This window comes from Odocoileus virginianus, chromosome 24 (genome assembly GCF_023699985.2).
Source record: "Odocoileus virginianus isolate 20LAN1187 ecotype Illinois chromosome 24, Ovbor_1.2, whole genome shotgun sequence".
NCBI lineage: Eukaryota > Metazoa > Chordata > Mammalia > Artiodactyla > Cervidae > Odocoileus > Odocoileus virginianus.
Genome location: NC_069697.1, coordinates 909,910 through 935,250, shown reverse-complemented (window position 1 = coordinate 935,250; position 25,341 = coordinate 909,910). Strand labels below are relative to the sequence as shown.

At 37.0% G+C, this 25,341-nt stretch overlaps 2 protein-coding genes and 1 non-coding gene across 4 annotated transcripts in view; 1 reads left to right on the top strand and 2 right to left on the bottom strand.

The window, feature by feature from the left end:
* Positions 1-69: 69 nt before the first annotated feature.
* On the bottom strand, positions 70-16,739 carry THAP2 (THAP domain containing 2). Its single transcript, XM_020897481.2, has 3 exons — positions 16,001-16,739; positions 8,627-8,822; positions 70-4,009 (listed from the first exon to the last, which is right to left on the bottom strand). The coding sequence occupies exons 1-3, from the start codon at positions 16,069-16,071 to the stop codon at positions 3,620-3,622; spliced, it is 657 nt and encodes a 218-aa protein (XP_020753140.1). The 5' UTR covers positions 16,072-16,739; the 3' UTR covers positions 70-3,619.
* Positions 10,706-10,812, bottom strand: LOC139030992 (U6 spliceosomal RNA). Its single transcript, XR_011483422.1, has one exon. It is a non-coding gene; the product is annotated as a U6 spliceosomal RNA (small nuclear RNA).
* Positions 16,740-16,801: 62 nt separating the features above from the next.
* ZFC3H1 (zinc finger C3H1-type containing) overlaps positions 16,802-25,341 on the top strand; it is a 50,537-nt gene continuing 41,997 nt past the window's right edge. For both annotated transcript variants that reach the window (XM_020897480.2, XM_020897479.2), the window contains exons 1-2: positions 16,802-17,615; positions 22,128-22,544. In XM_020897480.2, the coding sequence (XP_020753139.2) occupies positions 17,021-17,615; positions 22,128-22,544 (1,012 nt within the window). In that variant the 5' untranslated portion in view covers positions 16,802-17,020. The remainder of the gene's footprint in view (positions 17,616-22,127; positions 22,545-25,341) is intronic.

Below are 25,341 nucleotides of genomic sequence, written 5' to 3'. Positions count from 1 at the left end.
AAACAGTGCAAATAAATTATAATGTATGTTTAGATATAATTGAGCCATAAAATGAAATGATAATTCCTCTTCTAGGCTTTACATATCTTTATTTTGCTTACAGTTTGCTTCAATTTAAGGAGAGGGACTTTTATTAAAGTATTTCAGGGGTTCAATTTAAGGGGAGGATTTCCACAGAAATGTTTATGTACATATTTTAGAAATAATAGGCATGACAGTAATTTCCTTAGAAAAGCTTTTGGTATCAACATACTCAGAATACATTTTTTTTTTGAAAACAATATGCAACTGTTTAATATATTATAAATTCCTTAATTTTTTAGTTTTCAACTGTCTAAATACCAAAAGAATCTCATAATCTGACATAAAGAGGAACCATTTTCTCTATTATACCCAAATTACAATTTACCTGTATTCCAACATTGAGAAGTGAAATTAAAAAAACCCCCAACATTATAAAGTCTACCTAGAAGAGATCAACAATGACTTCATAGACTGTCTTTACTGTATATCTATGTATCTATCTATATTTATACACACAATATTTTTTGTTTTTTAAGACACATGACCTGCCCTATTTTAATGATGTATTTAACAGAGGGTTATAATGTAGAGGTCAGAGAATAGGATTTGGAGGCCAGATACATTATAAATGTCTGAATAATTACATTAACAAAGATTTCTTCATCTATAAATTGGAGATACCACCACCTACCACAAAGAATGTTTGTAAAGAACAAGTAAGAGAACTAACTGTTGCCATAGTGCATTGTGGTTTTTTTTTTTTTTTGCCACAATGCATTGTTAACTTTAAGACTCTGAGTTAAAACTATTTTTAAAAAAATTTGTGACAGTAGCACTTGTTGTTTAGTAAAAATATCAAACATCAAATAAACTCCAATCTTGGCTTTGATATAATATTTTACTTTGTTATGTTTTCCTTTTAACAAGATATCATAAACAACAAATTTGTTCAGTGTTCATTTTAAAGGGAGAAAAAGTCTTAAAATTCATTAAATAAATACTATGTAATTCACCTTAAAACCCAGTTCTACAAAATCTCCTTTGGTAAGTCATTATAAGAAGAAATCCATTTATTTCAAAAGAAAACTATTATAAAAAGGTCTAAAGTTTATATATTCTTATTAAATTCCAATTTAATGGCATTTACCAAAGCACTTCACACACATCTCTTTCATAGCATTTATCCTATTATTATAAATAATATTTGTTTCTCTCAAAAGACTTTGAGCAACTTAAGGGCAGAAAATTCATGTCATGTTCAACTTTATATCAAATTCCTAGCCTTTGGCCGGTTCTCTGTAAAGGTTAGTGCCTACTAGACGCAGCATGAATGATGGACATAAAACAGGGTACATGTGCACAGCACAGGACAAAGGGCCACTACAGTTTCGATGAGTTTCATGATATGTGGGCTAAGTGATAAATTTATCAACAAACTGAAAACAGGATTTAAAAAGATTCCTTTAATTCTTAAAGTAAAACTAAATTCCTTTAATTTTCTCTATGAATGAAAGTAGTTTTAAGGTAGATGGCTATATGTTAAAATAATTGGATGCAGACAGAGTTTGTAGCATGTTATCAGACCAGTAACATGAAAATGACATGGGGAAAAAAAACAGCAAAAAATTTACTGAGTGGTAGTTTATTCAGGGCTCTCAAATAATAATGAAGTCAAGTTAATTTGCCAAAAGTCTGTTGTATTTTATAATGGTTTATTTTTGTGATTTAAAAAATGTTATATTAAGATATCAAGGTACTATTGTGCATGGGAAGCAGCCTGCATCGGTGTTTTGCTTTGTATTGGGAGGGGTGGTGAACCATATGAGGATTTATATTTGGAAAACATAGTTTATGTTTAAATGATTATTTACCCAACTTATTTTGAAGTATGGAAATGGTCAGTAAGTGTTGATGATTATGTTTGAAACCATATAAAGACAGTTGAAAACATGAAACGACAATTCCAAGAAGTGACATCCAGTATTAAAGATAACATGACTAATAAGGTTTACACTATACATAAAAGGAGTTTCTTAAATATTTACTTTAAGTGCCTGATGAAAACTAAAAGAGATCTTTCCTACCATTGCTTTTGTAACTCTAGTTGCTTGAGAGGCACTCCTTATTAAAAGAAACGGTGCAAATAATGTAAAAAGACTGTTGCTAGGATTTAAGCAAATGTTGTAAAAATTTTATCATCAAGGAGCCATTACCTTATGGGAAAGATTTACAGTAATATGTGATTATATATATGGTACTTTCATATGGTGTTGTCAGAAACTCAAGTTAGGCCTGGTTAACCTGCCTGTACATTAATAAATTTTTATATGATTTGACCAAATCTGTTTGAAGTGTTCTTACTAAACATTTATCTGGCAAAATAAGGCAAACCCTTTAATCATTCAAGTGGAAACTATAAGAAGAGTTCTGATATTCTCTGTTGTAAAATAATTAGCACCTGTATAGCTTTATCAGAGACACATGTATTTTTGTAGAGATCTACACTTCATCTCCTTTATGCAGTATGGTTACTCTACTTTACTCTTACTAAAAGAGATAAAAAGCAAACTGATATGTAAGATAAATTGATTCCATTTTAAGTTATAAGCTGTGGAGATACAATCTGGTAAGTACTTTTCCATAGTTCAATTCTATTATGGGTTTATGGGAAAAAAAGAAAGCTTAAGAATTTTGGTATCAATATATGTAGAGACAGAGGGAGTATTTCTAACATGAAACTTTGTAGTATGTTTGCCTATTAATGCATCAACTTTGAAACTGAAAATGTAGTATTTTTATTATGAGAAAAATGTGGTATACATATATCTTTGTGTTCAATTAAAGTAAAAGCTAGATCTCAATCTCTGTGTTATTTCATAGCATATTTTCTCAGAAGGTGAATATAACCAGTTACCAGTTTTTAGTAGTCTGAGATCCTTGGATAACCCAAAGGTACTTCATTCACATTTGAAAATACTATTTTCAAAGTATTTTACAAGGTATTGCAAAAGCTAATTTTGTTATGATGGAGGCCATGATTAGCTTATTTTACTGATAAAAAGATATAGAAAGTTTAAATAAAATAATTTGCCCTGTATTTCAGGGGGCTTTTCCCTATAATTTTTCCCAATCACAGTGCCAATAATTTAATTAATAAAAACTGAGCAGTTTTACTGTTATATGTCCGTTAATCCCTACTAGGCAAATTACTTAGAATGTAATATCCCAACTTTGGTACTGGAAAAAAACTTTTTATAATATAAATTAAAAACATTACTTGTAATAGGCTGTTCTTTAAAGAGGTTAAAAAAACAAAAACAGAAAACAGTCTACAAATATTCAATTTTCTAGCAAAAATTTTAAGTACATAATTCTCACAATAAGGCACTTCTATTCTCATTTAAATGTTTCATAGAAAGTTTTCCATTTTTTTTGTAATCAAGTCTTCATAAATTACACAGTAATGTTGTTACTTCAAGTAAAACTCTATTAACTACTCAATTTTGGAATAATTTCTTTAAATATTTTTACCTGTGAATAGAATGAAGTTTGAGTAACAAATCCTAAATGAATGTACTCTTGGTTTGTTTCAGATTTAGAGAACTGATAATGTTTTACCCTGTTGATCTTGTTCAAGAATCTTGAAATCTTCCAAAGGAAGACTGTTTAAGGCTGCTGGTAAAATGTGTTCTGATGTGCCCTTAGGTAATACGTTATTTGTTTCCAGATTCTTCACCAAGCACGCGGCTTTAATCCATCTTCGAGTTGCTCTGCGTTCTTTCTGTAGGCAAGTTTTCATTTTCCTTCTTAGGCTTGCTATCTCCTTTTCCAGTTTAATTATCCTCTTTTTTGCTTCCATAGGATTCCTGAAGGCATAACTGTGTTCAAGCAGTACTTGCTGACTACTAATGCTTGATTTTAAATTAGATGGTCCGGTTGGTGCACAACTGTTGTTTTTCTTCAAAAGATTCCTTGACTTGAGTTTCTGAACCGAATAAAATTAGAGGGATGAACATAAATTATGGAATATCACAAATAAGCAAATTCTGTCCAATTTTGGATAACAGTACTTAAACTGCTCTTTTTGGAACCAAACAGTGCACTTCCCAGGTTTCTTTCAAATTACTGAATATGATTCTATAGACTTAAAAAATTTATTTGCAATATTCTTACCAAGACCAATATAGAATGCATTTAGACATTTATTTGTGATAATGATTTGATCTCTTTTTAAAGTAAATACTATTCTCTCAATTTGATTAATATTTCACACCTGTGATCCTACTTAATAAAAACATTTCCAAGAATCAAGCTCCTGAATAGGTTTACTTATTAATTATGCACAGTCATATCTTACAATCAAGGATTTAAGATCTGGTTAGAAAATTTCTGTCCAGATAAGAAACCTGAGGACCCTTTTCCCCCTTTAATTTCTTTCATTCAGGTAGTCATCAAGTCATATTAATTCTAACTCCTAAATATTTCTATCAGGACGTTTAGGATCTCCCCATCATTCTTAATGCTACTACCCACATCAGACCCATATCATTCATGTCTAGCTTGAATATATTAAAAACTTTATTGATCTCTGGGCTCATTTTGATCCTCTCTAATCTATGTCCCTGACCAGTAATGCTGAAGAAGCTGAAGTTGAATGGTTCTATGAAGACCTACAAGACCTTTTAGAACTAACACCGCAAAAAGATGTCCTTTTCATTATAGGGGACTGGAATGCAAAAGGAGGAAGTCAAGAAACACCGTGAGTAATAGGCAAGTTTGGCCTAAGAGTACAAAATGAAGCAGGGCAAAAGGCTAACAAAGCTTTGCCAAGAGAATGCACTGGTCATAGCAAACACTCTCTTCCAACAACACAAGAGAAGACTCTACACATGGACATCACTAGATGGTCAACACCGAAATCAGATTGATTATATTCTTTGCAGCCAAAGATGGTAAAGCTCTATACAGTCAGTAAAAACAAGACCAGGAGCTGACTGTGACTCAGATCATGAACTCCTTATTGCCAAATTCAGACTTAAATTGAAGAAAGTGGGAAAAACCACTAGACCATTCAGATATGACCTAAATCAAATCCCTTATGACTATACAGTGGAAGTGAGAAATAGATTTAAGGGACTAGATCTCATAGACAGGGTGCCTGAAGAACTATGGACAGAGGTTCGTGACACTGATGATCAAGACCATCCCCAAGAAAAAGAAATGCAAAAAAGCAAAATGGCTGTCTGAAGAGGCCTTACAAATAGCGTGAAAAGAAGAGAAGCGAAAGGCAAAGGAGAAAAGGAAAGATATTCCCATTTGAATGCAGAGTTCCAAAGAATAGCAAGGAGAGATAAGAACGCCTTCCTCAGCAATCAATGCAAAGAAATAGAGGAAAACAATAGAATGGGAAAGTCTCGAGATCTCTTCAAGCAAATTAGAGATACCAAGGGAACATTTCATGCAAAGATGGGCTCAATAAAGGACAGAAATTGTATGGACCTAACAGAAGCAGAAGATATTAAGAAGAGGTGGCAAGAATACACAGAAGAACTGTACAAAAAAGATCTTCACGACCCAGATAATCACAAATATGGTGTGATCACTCACCTAGAGCCAGACATCATGGAATGCGAAGTCAAGTGGGCCTTAGGAAGCATCACTACGAACAAAGCTAGTGGACGTAATGGCATTCCAGTTGAGCTATTTCAAATCCTAAAAGATGATGCTATAAATGTGCTGCACTCAATATGTCAGCAAAAGGAAAACTCAGCAGTGGCCACAGGACTGGAAAAGGTCAGTTTTCATTCCAATTCCAAAGAAAGGCAATGCCAAAGAATGCTCAAACTACCACACAATTGCACTCATCTCACACACTAGTAAAGTAATGCTCAAAATTCTCCAAGCCAGGCTTCAGCAATACGTGAACTGTGAACATCCAGATATTCAAGCTGGATTTAGAAAAGTCAGAGGAACCTGATATCAAATTGCCAACATCTGCTGGATCATCAAAAATGCTAGAGAGTTCCAGAAAAACATTTATTTCTGCTTTATTGACTATGCCAAAGCCTTTGACTGTGTGGATCACAATAAACTGTGGAAAATTCTGAAAGAGATGGGTATACCAGACCACCTGACCTGCCTCTTGAGAAACCTGTATACAGGTCAGGAAGCAACAGTTTGAACTGGACATGGAACAACAGACTGGTTCCAAATAGGAAAAGGAGTACATCAAGGCTGTATATTGTCACCCTGCCTATATAAGTTCTATGCAGAGTACATCATAAGAAAGGCTGGGCTGGACAAAGCACAAGCTGGAATCAAGATTGCTGGGAGAAATATCAATAACCTCAGATATAAAGAAGATACCACCATTATGGCAGAAAGTGAAGAACTAAAGAGCCTCTTAATAAAAGTGAACGAGGAGAATGAAAAAGTTGGCTTAAAGCTCAACATTCAGAAAACTAAGATCATGGCATCCAGTCCCATCACTTCATGGCAAATAGATGGGGAAACAGTGGAAACAATGGCAGACTTTATTTTTTGGGCTCCAAAGTCACTGCAGATGGTGACTGTAGCCACGAAATTAAAAGACGTTTACTCCTTGGAAGAAAAGCTAGGACCAACCTAGACAGCATATTACAAAGCAGAGACATTACTTTGCCAACAAAGGTCCATCTAGTCAAGGCTATGGTTTTTCCAGTAGCCATGTATGGATGTGAGAGTTGGACTCTAAAGAAAGCTGAGTGCCGAAGAATTGATGCTTTTGAACTGTGGTGTTGGAGAAGACTCTTGAGAGTCTCTTGGACTGCAAGGAGATCCAACCAGTCCATCCTAAGGGAGACCAGTCCTGAGTGTTCATTGTAAGGGCTGACGTTGAAGCTGAAACTCCAATACTTTGGCCACCTGATGTGAAGAGCTGATTCATTTGGAAAGACCCTGATGCTGGGAAAGATTGAGGGCAGGAGGAGAAAGGGACGACAGAAGATGAGATGGTTGGACGGCATCACAGACTCAATGGACATGGGTTTGGGTGGACTCCAGGAGTTGGTGATGGACAGAGAGGCCTGGCATGCTGCGGTTCATGGGTTCGGAAAGAGTCAGACATGACTCAGTGACTGAACTGAACTGAACTGAATCTATTTTCTGCCATTAGAATAATTTTCTAATAGATTTGATATTTTAATACTGGCTACATTCTTCTTTGCCTCCCTATTTTCTAAAGAACAAAAAAAAAATCTTTACATGGCATATTATATCATTTAGGATCTCACCCCATTCTGCCATTCACCATCTTAATTTTCATTCCAAAAATATTAAAACTTTTATTTCCCAGACTATCTCATTAATTTCATAAGCTTGTGTCTTTCATTCATTCAACAAACATTTATTGAAACAACACAACAGTGAACAAGTAAGATAAATATGGTTCCTATCCTCATGAAATCTAAAACTGGCATTCTTTCTGCCTAGAGGAATTGGCAGGGGCTCCTTTTTGATCTTTATATTCCCAGCATCTAACTTGGATTTCGACATATGCAAAGCTTAGTAAATATTTGTTGAAAGAATAAATGATCAAAGTGTCAAAACCAAGGTATACTTCAAATTCAACAAACATATGAGTGTGTACTATGTACCAGGCACTATTTGAGGTTCTGAGGATTCAGAAGTAAAATGCTTGCCATCTTGGAGCTTTTCTAATATCTGTGATGTTAATATTAATAATTAGTTTACCACACTCTCCTCTCTCTTCTCTCCCATTCAGATATTAACCACACAGATTTGCAAATTTACCTGTCAAAAATAACTCAAGAAAAGCAGTGGTTTTTTTCCTCTCTCAGAGCAAAAAATGTCTGTCCTCTTTTTCAAAGCTAAATTTTTTACATTTTTTTTTGTTCGTTTTACCCCTTAACATTTCAGTGACCCTTCTTTCACAGCTAGTTTTTCCCTTTCTGATTAGATCTTCCTTGAGTAGATAAAACATTGCTTTAATACATTCATACTATACCTTAAATTTCTCCTTCCTTTTAAACATCACTTGCTAATACTTGTTTTCCACTCATCCCTCACTCATTCATTTTTGTTCTCATTGTACTACGCAGCTGCCCTGTGCAAGGTCAAGAACTCTCCCCTAAGTTCCAAACTCCAGCCTCAAAACCGGCCTAAACTCCGGAGTTCTATGAAGTTTTCTGTTACGCCTCCCTCTGACCTTATATTCTTTGATCTAATCTGGTATTCTTTGGGTATGCTGCCGTGAAAGCACTTATCACACATTATTTGTATGTTATCCTAAAACCAGGGCAGAATGATGCTAGAGGTTTCATTAAGATTTTTCAGTTTAACCAATGGGTCAGTTATTGATAATAATTAACAATAATGTAGAATTCCAATATGATAAAACAGTTTGGATTGGGGAAAGAATAATAGAATCAGGAGATCTGAGCACTAATTCTAGCCTGCATCTTTACTGCAATTTTCCAACTTCCTTGAGGTACAGTATTATATATTAATTTCAGTATATTCTGAATCATTCCATTTTACAAACAAAAAGGGATGGATTCTAAAAATGGTAAAAATGGAGTTAAAGAAAAGTAGCATTACCTACCATAGACTTTATTTGGGTACAAAAATCAAAAATGGTTGGAACAGCATCCATTTTAAGTCGTCTAGTTTGTCCTGTTAGGTCAAAACAGGAAGCTTCAAAGTGCTTTGAACAAAGAAAAGTATGTTTTCCTGGCACAAAATTTTTGCGCCTAACCAGGCGAACCCATTCTTTTCTTCTTTTAGGATCCAAAGGAAACCTTAAAAAAAAACGGGGGGCAACTCAAATTCCAACTATCACACTTCTGGTTGCACTAAATAGTCAAAAGAAATTTTGAAAAGTGACAGTTTAAAATGTCTTCCATTCACATAACAAATTAAAAATTTATAATATCCAAACACTGGAACAGAAACCAATTCATGTTCATCTTTATAAGTTCTTAAAAATTAATAAAGAGAAAAAATGAGACTAAATTGATCTATATCAAATTTATGTGGAACCACTGTAAGCAGGAATAATTTCACAATGATTTGATCTGCTGTTGATATACATGGTCAAGACAACTCAGATAATCCACAAATTAAATTTTATCAAGACAGATTCTGGTATTCCTTCCTCTGTGTTCATTATGATACTTACCACATGCTTTTTAATTTTTCTTTTAAAAAAATTTCCAGTGAAATGAAAGATGGTAAGTTTCTTGAGGACACGGATCATTATATCTTTTAATCTATCTTTACCACTTAGGTATTGCCTTGCAAATAGTTGGGACTCAACAAAAATGTGCTTATTTACTATAAATATAGAACATATAAATTAATACTATACTATACTACTTCCATGAAGTTAAACTGCATGTATTTTTGAAAAATGAACTCTTAAGCTATGTAGTACAGTTGAAAGCATAATTACTACAAGAAGTAAAACGCTGATGACAAGCCAGCTGGAATGTTTTTCCTTTTATATTTATTTCAAATATAAAATACAGTGATATCACCCAGTGTACAGCTGCTAAGGAAGAGAAAAATATAAGGGACTTCTAAAAATTCTGATGGTAGCTGTGCTGTGAAGTGAAAGTTACTTGGTTGTGTCCCACTCTTTGCCACCGCATCGACTACGGAGTCCATGGAATTCTCCAGGCCAGAATACTGGAGTGGGTGGCTGTTCCCTGCTCCAGGGGATCTTCCCAACCCAGGGACGGAACCCAGGTCTCCTGCACTGCAGGTGGATTCTTCACCAGCTGAGCCACCAGGGAAGCCCAAGAATACTGGAGTGGGTGGCTTATCCCTTCTCCAGCGGATCTTCCTGACCCAGGGATAGAACCACGGTCTCCTGTATAGCAGGCAGATTCCTCAGCTTTCCTGAGCTTTCAGAGAAGCCCCTGAAAGTGTTTACTGACTTGGAAATAGAAGAATCAACATTTACATGCAGTAAGTTTGAACTCTTTAGTTTGACTATCTTAAAGTATGAATTATGAACTCATTGCCTAAAAAGAACCATTAAATTTATGTTAGAAGACCCTGTGGCCCTGAAGCCCCCAGCTGAAGATTCACTAGGAACAGCTTTGGCTATATTAGATATAGTAGAGTTGCTCAAATTACCAGCAGGGAGGGGCACAGAGATGAAAGCCCAGGTTTACTTATACACCTGCTGTCTCATGTCCCCATTCCCCACAACCTCAAATACACCCTAATCTGAAGACAACACTTATCACTCTACAGTTTCTATGTTTTCATAAGGTACTTTTTCCCTATTTCACTAGACACTTCGTCTTTTTTTAAAATTAACTAATTAATTTTACTTTACAATATTGTATTCATTTTGCCATACATTGACTTGAATCCTCCATGGGTGTCCATGTGTTCCTCATCCTGAACCCCCCCCCCACCTCCCTCCCCATCCCATCCCTCTGGGTCATCCCAGTGCACCAGCCCTGAGCACCCTGTCTCATGCATCAAACCTAGGCTGGCGATTCATTTCACATATGATAATTTACATGTTTCAATGCCATTCTCCCATATCATCCCGCCCTCGCCCTCTCCCACAGAGTCCAAAAGACTGTTCAATACATCTGTGTCTCTTTTGCTGTCTTGCATACAGGGTTATCGTTACCATCTTTCTAAATTCCATATATATGCCTTAAAAAATAAGGAATGCTTCATGAATTTGCATGTCATCCTTGCGTGGGGGCCATGCTAATCTTCTCTGTATCATTCCAATTTTAGTATATGTGCTGCCGAAGTGAGCACCACTAGACACTTCTGATGGGAGAATTAATCTACTCTGCTAGCTCTCACTTCTTAACAATAATGTATTCTCACTTCAAAGCTCTGTTCCAATATTTAATGACTTGAAAATTCTCCTGAGGACTGAGCTAAAAATTAAGCTGTTAATTCATAAGCACACTTCTTGTTGGGCCCTCAATAAAGGCTCAGAATAAAATAAGTATTATCAGTACTATTGTTTAAGCATTTGTATAAGACTCTTCAGACATATGAAGACTGTCAGATATTATTTTTCACACCCCTCTTTAGCTTTTTTTTAAATAATGAAATCAATGCCTCCAACTGGACCTTAGCTTCATCAAATTCTACTTCTTTTTATACTCAGTTTAGGAATCCCATTTTCTTAACAAGTTTTTCATGATCAGAAGACTCGGTTACATGTTCCTGTATCATATAGCACGAATATAACTGTATTCTAATTGTTTACTTTTCTATCTCCACCACTAGATCACAGGTTTCTCCTGATTAGAAGCTGTTTATTTCACTACTTTATCCTGTAAAGTAAGCATTGAATGAACTTTTCTGAGTGAATCAACGAATATACAAACTAGTGGAGTTAGTTTGGCATTACTAAATAATCTTCAGATTATCTGTGTTGAAATAAATTAAGAATAATCAACAATTTTATATTTGATTTTGGATGTTTTATAAAGATTAACCTTAATTATGTTTTTCACATGTTGTTTGGATTTTTCCCAGCAAATCCAAAGGGTGAGTGAAGCTGCCTGTAAGCTGAGTTTAAGTAATAATAAATCCTGTAAATATTAGCTTTAAATAAGTGAAGTAGTGTTAATAGATGAATATATTCTTGCCTACACAAAAATAGAAGCAGGCTTTCAGAAACATTAGATGTTTTGGAAAATCACTCAGTATTTTACACAGTGCTACTTTGCTTGGGTCTTTAATAAATAACTGAATGTCTCTAACATTCCAAGCACTGTCCTAGGCACTGGAGACATGGTGGTAAATAAAACTGACCTACCTTTATGATGTCCTTCTTCTTTGAGGGTATACTGTAATGAGGAAGGTAGAGAACCAAATAATTTGATGGAGCAGAAAAGAGTGGCTGAGAACAGTTTTTCTGGAATCAAACCAGGTATCAATCCTGGATCCTTCACATAATAGCTGGGTGACTTTAAGGATGTTGTTTAACCTTTTTAGGCCTCGGTTTTATCACCCATAAAGTTGAGTAATAACGGTACCTAGTGTGGTTCTAGGAATTAAATGAGACAATGTGAGTAAATGTGTGTGTGTTTGTGTCTGTGTGTTAGTCACTCAGTCCTGCCCGACTCTGCAACCTCATAGACTACAGCTATCCAGGGTCCTCCGTCCAGGGAATTCTCCAGGCAAGAATACTGGAGTGGGTTGCCATTCCCTTCTTCAGGGAGTCTTCCCAACCAAGGGATCGAACCCAAGCCTCTTGCACTGCAGGCAGTCTCTTTACCATCTGGGCCACCAGGGAAACCCAACCCAGTGCATAGTTTTTCCAATATGGAAAAACCTGAATGAACTTTTGGGGCCAACTCAATATTACAAATGTAATTACAAGTGTAATTATATGAACTTATAAAAGAGTAAGTACAGGATTGCATGGAACCATAATAGGAAGAGCTAATCTCATCAAGAGACCTTAAGAGAGTATGGGAATTAGCTAGGGAAATGGTAGTAGTGAAGAATGTTAGAGTATCATGGGAATAGGAAAGTGTTATGACATGAAACGATGATGGAGGGCCTGCTAAGATAAAGAGTGATTTTGAACTTTATCCAAAATGGCATTGGTAAGTCATCAAGAGCCCAATTTAGGGGTGACTGTTAACAGAAAATGTTTTAACTAGTTGTTAAACACAGCCATGATTAAAAATTATGTAAGTTTGCATTTAAGTAGATTAAAAACAAAGGTAATATATATTAAAAACCCACCACCTAGTTATTTTACTATTGTCTACACTCTTAAGGTTACTTACATGTATGAAACCTGTATGAAATAAATGATACAGAATAGAGCAGTAGTGTACATTTCTTCCCAACTCCATGATCAGTGATATCATGTTGGTAGCTTAAAACCAGTTATGGTTGGAGTATTTATATCCTGCAAATTGGACAAACACTACAAATCAGGGCTTTCACCCTTCCCCGGAGATCCTGTTGTCAAACATTTAGCAACACACCATTTACTATAAAAGAGCAGTTAGAAGGACATGAATGGAAGCAGTGAACCAGTTAAGAAGTTGTTTTAATACTTCAATCGAGTGGGAATGGTGAGAAGTCAAGGGAGGATAACCTCCCAGCTTCTGGGTGGCTGGTGTTTCCTTTTATGAGAAAGGGAATATGGGAAATGTAGTTTTGAGGAAACGACAAGTTCAAGGGTACAGCTTTAGTATACTGAATGTGAGGAACTGAAGAGACGGGGAAATAATTGAGACACTTCATCTAAAGGTCTACAACCCACTGAAGATTTGGACTAGAAATACTGACTTAGGAGGCATCAACAAATAAATGTTAATCAAGACCGCAGGAACAGCTGCAATCCTTTTGATAAGAATGGGCTAGGTGGTAGAGTAGTGGAGGAGACTGAAGTTAGGCCAAGGAAGTAAGATGAAAATCAAAAAATTAAGTGTCAAATTATTCAAAGTAGAGAGTATTTCAGGGAGGAAATGATCACAAGCCATGAAAAAAGATGTAGGAGTGACAATTCATGTTAGCAAGAACAGTTTCAAAAGATTACTGGGGAGACAGTCTGGAATGGGCTGAGGAAGAGAGAAGAAAAATGGGGACAGTAAGTTTAGGCAATGTAAGTTGTATATGGGGATAAAGAAGTCTACCAATGTCCTAGGAAAGGAGTGAATTAAATGTTAATTATGAAATAGGAATTAATTTTATTATGAATAATGCTATCTTAAGGCCTAAACTTCTAAGGTTACACATGAGTATGTTAATTTCATAGCAAGCAAATGGTCAAACATGGAAAGGAGGTACATATGTTAGAGTACCACCACACATCTCCTAAACATTCATTGTTGGTGCCTTGACTCCACCCTCTTCCTCATCTTCCAAATCAAATTGCCATATACAGTAGTTTCTCCTCAAACATTTCTCAAATCTGTCCACTTCTTCCCGTCCCTACTCTCAGTTCCACTCTACTCTAGGCCACTGGGTGGAGTCTCCCTTATTTTATTACAGGGTCCTAACTTTTTTCTCTATCAATTTAGTGCTGATCATGTCAGCATCAGAAGTACATTGTTTAGTTCCACTGAGCTGCATCAGGATTTCCCTGTGAAATAGTAGGTATGCTAACATTCTGTAATAAGCTCCTTTCTCAGCAAATTCATCTCATGATGATGCTTAACCAGCACTTTAGGTAACACTCTAATTCTCCACACTGCAGCCTGAGGACTTTTTAGTATGGAAATCTAATCACTTCATTCTTTGTAAGCCTTCCATAGCTACTCAAGAACTCACTGGATAAAATAGAATACCCTTAAAAGTATTGTACAGGACCAGATTTATGTCATCTTTTGGTCTCATTTGACATTTCACATCCTTTGAGAAGTGTTATTGGACTTTCCAATGCTAAGTTAGGACTCCCTGAAAGTCTCTTCTGTGGCATTTAACCATAATTATTTATGTTTGTCTTTCTCATTCCAAGTCCAGGAAGGTTAAGAATCTTCTGGATCCTTAGCACCATGTCAGGTGCTAAGAGCTTGGGACACATTCAGTTCAGTTCGGTCACTCAGTTGTGTCTGACTTTTTGCAACCCCGTGGTGCTACCATGGACTGCAGCATGCTGGGCTTCCCTGTCTATCACCAACTTCCCAAGCTCGCTCAAACTCATGTCCATGGGGTTGGTGATGCCGTCCAACCATCTCATTCTCTGTCCTCCCCTTCTCTTCCTGCCTCAGTCTTTCCCAGCATCAGGGTCTTTTTCAGTGAATCTGTGCTTTGCATCAGGTGACCAAAGTATTGGCGCTTCAGCTTCATCATTAGTCCTTCCAATGAATATTCAGGACTGATTTCCTTTAGGATTGATTGGTTTGATCTTGCAGTCCAAGGAACTCTCAAGAGTCTTCTTCAGTGCACTGATGCTCCAACAGTTCAAAAGCATCAATTCTTCAGCGCTCAGGCTTCTTTATAGTCCAACTCTCACAACCATACATGACTACTGGAAAAACCATAGCTTTGACTATAGGTACTTTTATTGGCAAAGTAATATCTCTGCTTTTTAATACATTAGATGGATCAATGAATAAAGCACTACATTTGCATGACATACATGAAAAACATAAACACCACAAGGATTTTAAGTGGCAACTTTTAATAGGGGGTACATTTAGTCATAATGAGGTGGGAAGGAAGGTCAAGGATATAATTTTCTCAATTCTAAGATCTTATTAAGTTGCAAACTATGTAAATGAAGAACTGTTTGCACTTAACTTCTTGAATGCTTCTTTTGTTTTTGAATATTTCTTTTCTTCAAGCAGATGGCAGGCACTTGCAGAGAAGGCAAATGTTACCAAGTCATTATTTCATGCAGTATTCAACGTGCTTTCCAGAGTTATGGTTTGACAGAACTAAAGAATTTTGACTGCGCTTCAGCAAATGAACGAAGAATGTAACCTGGGTTCTTTGTATACTACTCTGTTCCAGTAATAATAGAAAGCTTATCTTTTCCATTTTCATTCACAAAGCTTAATTCTACTGCTATTAATGACAATTCCTCCGCAGTTACTGCCTGTGACTATCAGAAATCTTAAACGCTTCCCATGTCAATATAGCTAGTGAGAACTGACTATGTAACAGGAACGTAGTCGGCTTTTTAGGTGATTGCTGACTTGAAAAGGAAGATCTCGCTTCCTCTCATGGCGTCATTAACATCAAGACCTGGTCGAATACACAGGAAATAAAAAGAGCAGAAAATTAAGGTATCCTCCCGTCACTTTCTAGAGAAGGACTAATCACTGTACAGAACTTGAGTAAACCTTCCCCGAAGGGAGAGAAAAACTGGACAGATGTGAGAAACATAAAACGCAAAAACGACGCGTCCCTGCTACCCAATAGCTAAGTCAGAACTGGTAGAATCCTCTTGTTCTTTTCACACAAGTGATACCGTCTAGGAACTCCCGTTCCCGTCAGCCCCACTCCCTGCCCAGGTTACCTGTGGAAGCTGATGTTAATGTGCTTGTTGTAGGTAGTAGCACAGCCCGCCGCGGCGCAATTGGTCGGCATTTCCCTTTCCACCTCATTCGGCGCTGTCTTAAGCCTGATTTGAGGCGCGGGATGCTACGTTTCCTTCGGGTGGACCCTAGGCAAAAGAGGCTGGGGAAGGGCCCACTGAGCTGAGTTGCCAGAGATGGCTGGGAAGAAGGGGTGTGTGTGTGTGTGTGTGTGTGTGTGTGTGCGCGCGCGCGCGTGTGTAAGTGTGTGTGTGTGTGTGTGTGGCGGGTGGGGGGCGGGAGGGGTCAACCTGCCCTTTCTCTTTATTAATATGGCGGACTAGAGCCAGCAAAGCCGACGGTCCTGGAGCTCCAGTCGCCCTCGTTTGCCTTCACCAACATGGCGGACGCAACCCGCCCTCTCCCCGGCTCCGGAAAGGGAGTGGGACTACAGCGTCTCTTTAGCTGCGGGTCACCGAGCAATTAGATGAGGTGTGCCCTCCTATCCCCCCTATTACTATGAAACTCTCTTGAGGCCGGGATTAAAAACAGGCCCGCCTACGCCGCCACGCACCCCAAACCCCCAAAGACCAGTCAGGAATAGCTACGAGCCTCAGACTGGAAGGAAAACCTCAAAGCGAGCGGCAATAAAAAAGACTACAACTCCCAGGGAGCATCGCGCTCTCCTAATTATTATCGCGTGAATTGGGAGCCTTGTTTCCGGCGTGCAGCAGGAAGTGACGGCCGAACAGAGCCACTTCCAGAGCCACTTTCTCGCGAAGCGGAAGAGCCCCGATCGCGGAGGAGCAAGGGGGCGCTAGGGTAGGGAAGAGGTTGCGACGGTCCGGCGAGAAAGAGCTGGGGTGCGGGGAAGTTGGGGAGCAGAGCCCGCTAGGTCTCCAAACAGGATAAGGCCGCACCGACCGGGTCCGTTAGGAAAGAAGGAAGCCGAAGAGGAAGGCAGTAGTCGGGCGGATCCCCGGATAGAGGGCTAAGGTTGTGTGGAAAGCGCTGTTCCCGGGATGGCGACCGCAGATACTCCGGCCCTGGCTTCCAGTGGCCTCTCGCCTAAGGAAGAAGGGGAGCTTGAAGATGGGGAGATCAGCGACGACGATAATAACAGTCAGATACGGAGCCGGAGCAGCAGCAGTAGCAGTGGCGGCGGGCTGTTACCGTACCCGCGGCGAAGGCCTCCTCACCCGGCCCGGGGCGGTGGATCCGGCGGAGGCGGTGGCTCCTCCTCGTCGTCGTCCTCTTCTCAGCTGCAGCTGAGGAATTTCTCACGCTCGCGGCACGCGTCAGAGCGGGGCCACCTCAGGGGACATAGCAGCTACCGACCCAAAGAGCCGTTCCGGTCTCACCCGCCCTCCGTGAGGATGCCTTCCAGCTCCCTGTCCGAAAGCAGCCCCCGGCCGTCGTTTTGGGAACGGAGCCACATCGCCTTGGACCGTTTCCGTTTTCGAGGCAGGCCTTACCGGGGTGGGAGTCGCTGGAGTCGGGGACGAGGAGGGGGTGAGCGAGGAGGCAAGCCGGGGGGCAGACCTCTGGGAGGAGGAGCGGGATCCGGATTCGGCAGCAGTCAGAGCTGGCGAGAGCCCTCTCCACCTCGGAAGAGTTGTATCCTTAACGTGGCGGTCTGCCCTGGGTGTGTCACTAAAGTTCCCTTTAGCGTCATTTCTGGGTCTGTGAGATGAGTAACTTTTCTGAACCGTCAGAACCGCTTACTTGTCATTGTGTCAATATACTTAACGTAGGTGGTTCCTCGGTCAACCCGGTGTGTCAAACTGCCGCGTTGTTTCTTAAAATTGCTTGATTGGGTATATTGCTTTTTTAACAGTAACTTGTTTTGGATGGGGGCCAAACTAGTGGAATCTAAGTGTGAAATCAGATTTGAAATACTACATCACAAGTCCAGGTTTCATTAGCCTTTGTTTTTGTTAGTAAACTTCGTTATGTGAAGTTGTTTTAGATTGTTAGAGGGAGAAAAAAGTATTAGCCGTAAAAAGTTTGAGGAATGCTGTTGCTTATATCGTATTGCATGGCCACATTGAAGATTATGAAGTGTCGATACACCGGGTCCTAATGTTTTTATTTGTGATTTTTTTTTTAAACTTTTCTTGATTTATTCTTATACATTGCTGCGTTTTAAAGTTGGGGGAAAAAAACCCTGGTGTCACCAACTGTTAATTCAGAGGTTTGAAATTCATGTATCTTTGGCAGAAGCGTTACCTCCTTAACTCCTCTATTTCTTATGTTCATATTTTGGGCATTTTTATAACTCTTAGTGCTGACAGTTGTGGACTAGAGAGAGAATGAAACTTAACAGCATTTTTATTTTAATATATTGGAAACCATGGGGTTTATGGGGAGGTGGAGCTAGTGGAGAGGTTAAGGAGGAAAATAGCAAATATCTGATTCTTGTCCCCTCTAATCTTATTCTTAGTTATCTTAAACATTCCTGAGTTTATTCATCTGAGGATTTGCTATTTTAAGATGTGTTTGTAGAACTACCCTTAAACAGTTTTGTTTTTTTTTTTACGTTTAGGGCATGTATTTCAAGATACAGCAAAGTGATGCAGATTGTATATTTATAGTAATTACATTAATTAATATTCTTTTTCAGACTATTTGTAGAACTGTGTCTTGACATACTCCATGATAATTGTGTCTTGTCTCCGTGATAACTGCATAAAAATAGTTTATTGAGAATACTTATTGCTGATTGTAATTTCCATGCTGTAGTGATTTTTTAATATATTCATTATATATGAAACTTACATGTAATGACATTTGTTGGGGAGACACACAACGTTATTTTCACAGAATAGTTAAGACCAAATGGTCTTTGCCAGATGTCAGAATAGAAAGAGGACCAGAAATGTAGTTTAGATGAGGAGGAGCTTCTGATGCTAGTGCTCTGAAAAAACTTACGCAGCCACAAATTGGGTCAGGAGCACTCCAGGATTGTTTCAGGAAAAAAATCACATAGGTATTTTAACTTTTAAAAAGAAAATGTTCTTTGAATAAAGATAAGACAACCTTAGCCCAAGATATTTTTTTTAACCAAGGATTTGTTAAGTTGTCGGTTCTGAGCCTAAGAACAGAAGGGCTGTTTAATTACAGACTCGTAAATTATTTAAGAATGCAAAAATGAGGTTTGACAGAAAACAACAAAATTCTGTAAAGCAATTATCCTTCAATAAAAAAATAAATTTTAAAAAAGCATAAAAAAGAATACAAAAATGAAACTTGTGTGTTGAAGAGACAAATGTTAATTATATTCAGTGTAAAAAGTTCAAATTGAGGTATGTAAAAAGTACTATGGGAGCTTAAAGTTTTTTCTTAGTTTATTTTATTTTAGAGAAGGAGGTGATGCATGGACTTGCCTACTTCCTTCTTTTGCCTTCTTTCTGTCCATGCATTCGATATCAGTTTGGCCTCTGCCATATACCTTTATTAATTGTTAACCTTAGATGTTTTTATTAATGAACAGGCATATGGTGTTGTGAAACAAGTATGGAAAGTATCCAGTCTGATTTCTGTAGTAACTTATCAGAAATGATCTGTCTTGCTGTTTTTCTTTTCACACATCCTGCACAGGGATGATTGTTTTGATCCTCTGCTCATTGTTTTCCTTGTGAAGTAACATTAATACATCCTAGAGGTGGAATTCTTTATAAAAATTTGTGAAGAGAAACATAGTTCCCAGCCTCTTTTATGTAACGGGAGCAAATTTTGTAATAAAAGATTTTGTTACTTTAATTCCTTTAATACCATGATTATACTCAGTTTAATTTTTATTTCCACTGTGTGCTTGTAATAGTGACATTTTTATGTTACTAGTATTGCATTTAAGAAAGAATAAGAGTTATTCTGTGACTTATTTCCGTAATGTAGAAGTGAAGTAGCATGAGTACAGGTGAGTATTTTTTAAAACTTTTTCAGTAATAATTAAAATATGCTAGATGCAGCTTTAATGAAATAGAATAAACCAGATTCTGTTGGAGATAGTTATTTTCATTTCATTCATTTTAATTTTCCTTATTGATAGGCACTTTGTCGATCAGTATTAGCATATGTCTTCTTTGGATGGCTGCAGCTTAAACTTTCAAATCTGGTCATAGCTAACATAAACCGGATTTCAGTTAGAAGCTCCATGTTGACCAATTTCATATTAAATAATTTAAGTGTTGGTTTCATTCTAACTGTTCTGTGTAGGTAGAAGTAGGAGACTTCATTTAGCTTTGAAGGAGATTAATTAGTCATAGCTCAATTGATTTTCCTTTTTTCCTGTCCTTTAGTTATTTTATTTTTTGTTAGTGTATTGAATCTTTTCTCTTTCTGAATGTTTCCAGGGACTCCAATCTTAGTTTTTTAGTTGCTGTGACTCCATTAAAAAAGTGAGATTTAAATGTAGATAATTACCCAAGTTTATGTACAAAGAGTATGTAATGGTGGGGTAGGTGAGCAAGTAATTATCTAGCTTCACATAGCAGAGGGCCTTTGAATTGGGGTCAATTTGAAGACGAGAAAAGCCTAGACACAAAGCTATGCATAAACTGTGATAAACCTGGAAGAGGTAAGATTGGAAGGGAATCATGAAAGCATTATATGCCATTGTAAGGATTTTGGACTCTATTCTTAGATTAAAACAAGGGATAAGATCTGATTTGTGTTCTAGAAAGATTAACAATAGGATGGAAGATGGCTTGTGGGAGATAGAACCCCAAATACCTACCACCAGGCAGAACTATGAGAGTGCATTGGAATGCTCAGAAGGGAAAGAGAGAGGCTAAGTAGGCCTCACTGGAGAGCACTGTTGTTGAAGCAGTTGGGAGAGAAAGGTCTCATTAAAGAGCAAAAAAAACCCCAAAACCTAGAGAAACAGAGAAATCAGATGGAATAAGGTTTGAAAACACGATGGATGAACTCAGCCAGCAGAAGCCAGATTCCATTTGGTTGAGGAGGTAATGAGAAACCAGTATTATTTCAAGAAACCTAGCTCTAAAAAGGAGATCAGAAAACCAAAGACTTGCTAGAACAATTTTGCTGCAGAACTTTTAAAGATTTTCAGTTGTAATGATCATTTAGTTTCTAAAATACTTGGTGGTAGTTCCCGTTCTTAAATTGGTTATTAGAGAAGTTTAAAAATCTTTGCAGATTGTCTGTCCAGTAAGTTGTTTCACAGAAGAAACTATATTTAGGGAAGTGTAATGTTATATCCTAGCCAGTTTAATGATCTGTTAATGCCTTATTGTGTTAAAACCAAATAAAATACTTGTCTTTTATTAATTTCTAGACTGGAGAAGTGAGGTGGAACAGTTCTTACATGTGTGAGTTATTTTGAGTGAAAATTTTAGTTTGGAACTTTGTAGCCACTTCAACCATGAAGTTGTGTTTTATGTATCACTATGTTAAAGAAAAGAAAGACCAAAAATAACAGGTTTTAGATATCCTTATCTTCAAGGAAAAATTAGTTTAGAAGATACATCTTGCATACAACTTAAGTTTTTTTTTTTTAAAAATGGTTTCATTGTCTTAGTTGTACCTATTTTGGATGTTAGTATACTTGATGAGTTCTAAGATTGCTATGTGTTAGGTTTTCAATACAGTGTTTCTTATTCATAACTTAGTCTTAACTATTATCAGTTTATTTTTTATCTCTATTTTTAAAAATTTGAGATAAGAAATTAATTAAAAAGAAGAAACGTCTTCTGATTATTTGAAGTGTAAATTATCAACATCAGTGACAAACCATTCAGTTTCTTCCCTCTTCTTTCAGAAACAAATCTTTAACAAGCAGCTTATTATGGGCTTTCCTGATGCCTTCAGAAGGATGCTGTAAACTAACTAGGTGCGGTTCCTGTGGATACTGTGGGTAATAAGTGACACTGGTGATCTTGTAAGTGGACTGTTGATATGAATACTTGTTAAATTTGAAATATGGTCACATAATGAAAGTGCTTAACACATAACAGCACATGTGTTAAATGGAATTTAGTAATTTTAAAATATCAATTCATCTTTGAAAAACACAAAAAAGGGAGACAATTCATCCATAACTTAATGTGTTTTTGTTAAATTAACTGGAAAATTTTTGGCAACTGGTTTCCTTAATACACTGTTCAGCCAAAAGTTTTGGAAGATCTCCATCAAGAAAACAGAATTATTCATCAAAAAGTGAAAACTGTGGGGAAGAAACTTTTGAAGATTTACTTTTGAAGTATAAGCAAATACAGTTGGAACTAGAGTGCATCAATAAGGATGAAAAACTGGCTTTGAGTAGCAAAGAGGAGAATGTGCAAGAAGATCCTAAAACGTTGAACTTTGAGGACCAAACAAGCACTGATAATGTCAGTATTATAAAAGACTCAAGTAAAGAAGTAGCTCCTGAGGAGAAAACACAGGTCAAAACTTTTCAGGCATTTGAATTAAAACCACTCAGGCAAAAATTGACTTTACCAGGAGATAAGAACCGATTAAAAAAAGTTAAAGATGGAACAAAACAGCTTTCCCTGAAATCTGACACTACTGAATCTAGTCCAGGTAATGGAATTTAAAATTTCAGTTAGTGATGACATTTCCTTCAAAGGGGTAACTGGTTATTTTGGTAGTGTACTTCATTGAAATGATTCTAATATTTTGTCTGAATTCTTTTTGCACTGTCTACATAGACAGTCATATTGTTGGATGATGACAAATTCTATTTCATTTTGGCTTTAAGTGCTGATCAGGGCTAATAATACAATTTAACATAAGTGGTAATGGGCACTTTTGTTCCCTAACTTACAGGGGATACTTTTGCCATTTACTTTTTTTTTTTGATTGGAGTTTAGTTGCTTTACAATGCATTTCTGCTGTACAGCAGAGTGAATCAACCATACATATACATATATCCCTTCTTTGCTGTTTACTTTTAGACATAGTGTTGGTTAAGTTTATTGTAGGAATTCAGACCTCACCCCCATTCCTTGTTTGAAATTTTCAGCATGAGTGGATGTTGAAGTTTATCAGATATTTTTTCTTCATTATGGAGAAGAGCATTTAATTTTTCTTGTTCATTAGTGTAATTTCTAGTTTATTAGTGTAATCAATTATATTAATTGATTTTTATAGAGTTAAACTACTGTTGAATGATTGGGATAAATCCAGCTAGTTCATGATATATTATCTTTATACATCATGGATATGGGTTGTTAATTTTTCCTTTTCTTCTTTTATGTGAGTGTATGTTTAGATGCAGTAAAAATTTATCCATTTAACTGTGTAGTTTTTTGAGTTTTGACAGATGCAAGCAGTTGGGTAATCATTGCCAGCCATCACTATTCAGATGTAGAACAGTTCCATTAAGTCCTGCCAGTTCCTCATGCCACCAACCCTACTTGGTAACCACTGGTCTGTTTTTCTGACCCTATACTTTAGCCATTTCCAGAATGTCATATAAATAGAGTCATGTAGAACATTTTTTTAATCCTAGCTTCTTTGATTAGCGTGTTTGAAATTGATCCATGTGGTTACATGTATCAGTAGTTCATTCTGTTTTACTGTTGAATGTCCCATTGTATGGCTTTGCTACACTTTTTTTATCCATTTCCCACTTGAGGGACATTTGGTTCTTTCAGCTTGGAGCAGTTATAAAACCTTCATAAATAAAGGTTTGCTAATATTTGTTTAGAAATTTTCATCTATGTTCATAGCCTGTAGCTTTGTTCCTTGTTTTTCCTTGCAAGTTTTAGTATAAGGTTGGTAGTGTGTCCAACTCTTTGTGACTCTGAATTGTAGCCTGCCAGGCTCCTCTGTCTATGGGATTTTCAGGCTAGAATACTGGAGTGGGTTGCCATTTTTTCCTCCCGGGAATCTTCCCAACCCAGGGATTGAACCTGCCCCTCCTTTACCTTCTGCATTGCAGGCTGATTCTCTACTGGGTGGGGGAAAGGGGAGCCTAGTATAAAGTTACAATGCTCATAATGAGTTGAGTGGTTTTCCCTCTTTCAAATAGGTTTCAGGTTGTACTCATTCCTGGGATATTTGGTAGATCTTGCAGGTAAAATTATCTGGGGCAGGATGGAGTTTTTCTGGGGAGGTTTTAAACTACTGACTGTTCAGGTTTTCTATTTCTGGGTAAAGCAGTTTAGGTAAACTGTAATTTTCTAGTAATGTGTTCATTTCCTGTAAGTTGAACAGTTTATACTAAGTTATTAAATGTCTTACCTTTTTATTATCTGTAGCATTTATAAATTTTATCTCCCCATACCTTTTAAAATTTCCTCAGAAATAAGTTCCCTGCTTGTTAACTCATTAATTGTTAGCCTCTCTGTGGTATAAAATTCTATTAACCTCATTTTGGGCTATAAATTTTGCCTCCCTGATAGCTCAGTTGGTAAAGAATCCACCTGCAATGCAGGAGACCCCACTTCCATTCCTGGTTGGGAAGATTCCCTGGAGAACGGAATGGCTACCCACTCCAGTATTCTGGCCTGGAGAATTCCATGAACTGTACAGTCCATGGAGCTGCAAAGAGTTGTACACGACTGAACAGCTTTCACTTGGGCTATAAGATTTCTATTTTAGTTACATCTCAGCTTGTGATATGTAAATTTTTTTCATTCAGTTCTAAGTATTTTTCTAATTTTTGTTGTTCTTTGGCCTGTAGGTTATTTGGAACTATTAACTTCCAAGAATGTAGGGTTTTTAGCTGTTTTTTGTTATCCACTTGTAAGTCAGTCAGCATTGTCAGAGACCTATGTGGTACCAATCTTTTGAAATATTTCTAGAGACTTGCATTATTGTCTAGCATGTGACCAATTTTTATAAGTTCTTTGTGTGTTTGAAAGGAATGTTTGGGTTGTTAGATCAGGCTTTTATGTTCACATCTTAGAAGGAAGATGTAAACAGTGTTTTGACCTGCTTGATCTATCAGTTACTGAGAGGCTTGCTAAAATCTGCCAGTATGGTGGTGGGTTTCTGGTTTTCAGTTTTTACTTTAAACACATTGAGGCTAGGGAATTATTATTCTTATTACTATGTAGTGACCTCTATGTCTAGTAGTAATTTTGCCTAAAAGATTATTTTGTCTCAAATTAATAGCCAGCCACACCGTCTTTCTCTTCAGAAGTGTATTTTTTTGTATGTCATTGCCTGGTCTTTTCTGTATCTTCTTGTTCCAAAGGTTATTTGCACATTAAATAGAACCGATTTCATTTGTAATTTAACCTGATAATCTTTGTCTTTTAACAAGACAAATATAATTTGTTCACACTTTTTCATGATTACTGATCTTTGTATTTCCTTTTTTTCTTTCTTGACTTTTTTTGGTTTGTTTAAAAATTTTTTTTTCTTTTAC

Bases quoted from the DNA above. Each gene is read 5' to 3' on its own strand.
- THAP2 (XM_020897481.2), bottom strand. From the start codon at position 16,071: ATGCCGACCAATTGCGCCGCGGCGGGCTGTGCTACTACCTACAACAAG. The intron at 8,823-16,000 runs GTAACCTGGGCA...TTTTTTTTTAAG, and splicing joins ATTAACATCAGCTTCCACAG to GTTTCCTTTGGATCCTAAAA. The intron at 4,010-8,626 runs GTAGGTAATGCT...TATTCGGTTCAG, and splicing joins GTACCCAAATAAAGTCTATG to AAACTCAAGTCAAGGAATCT.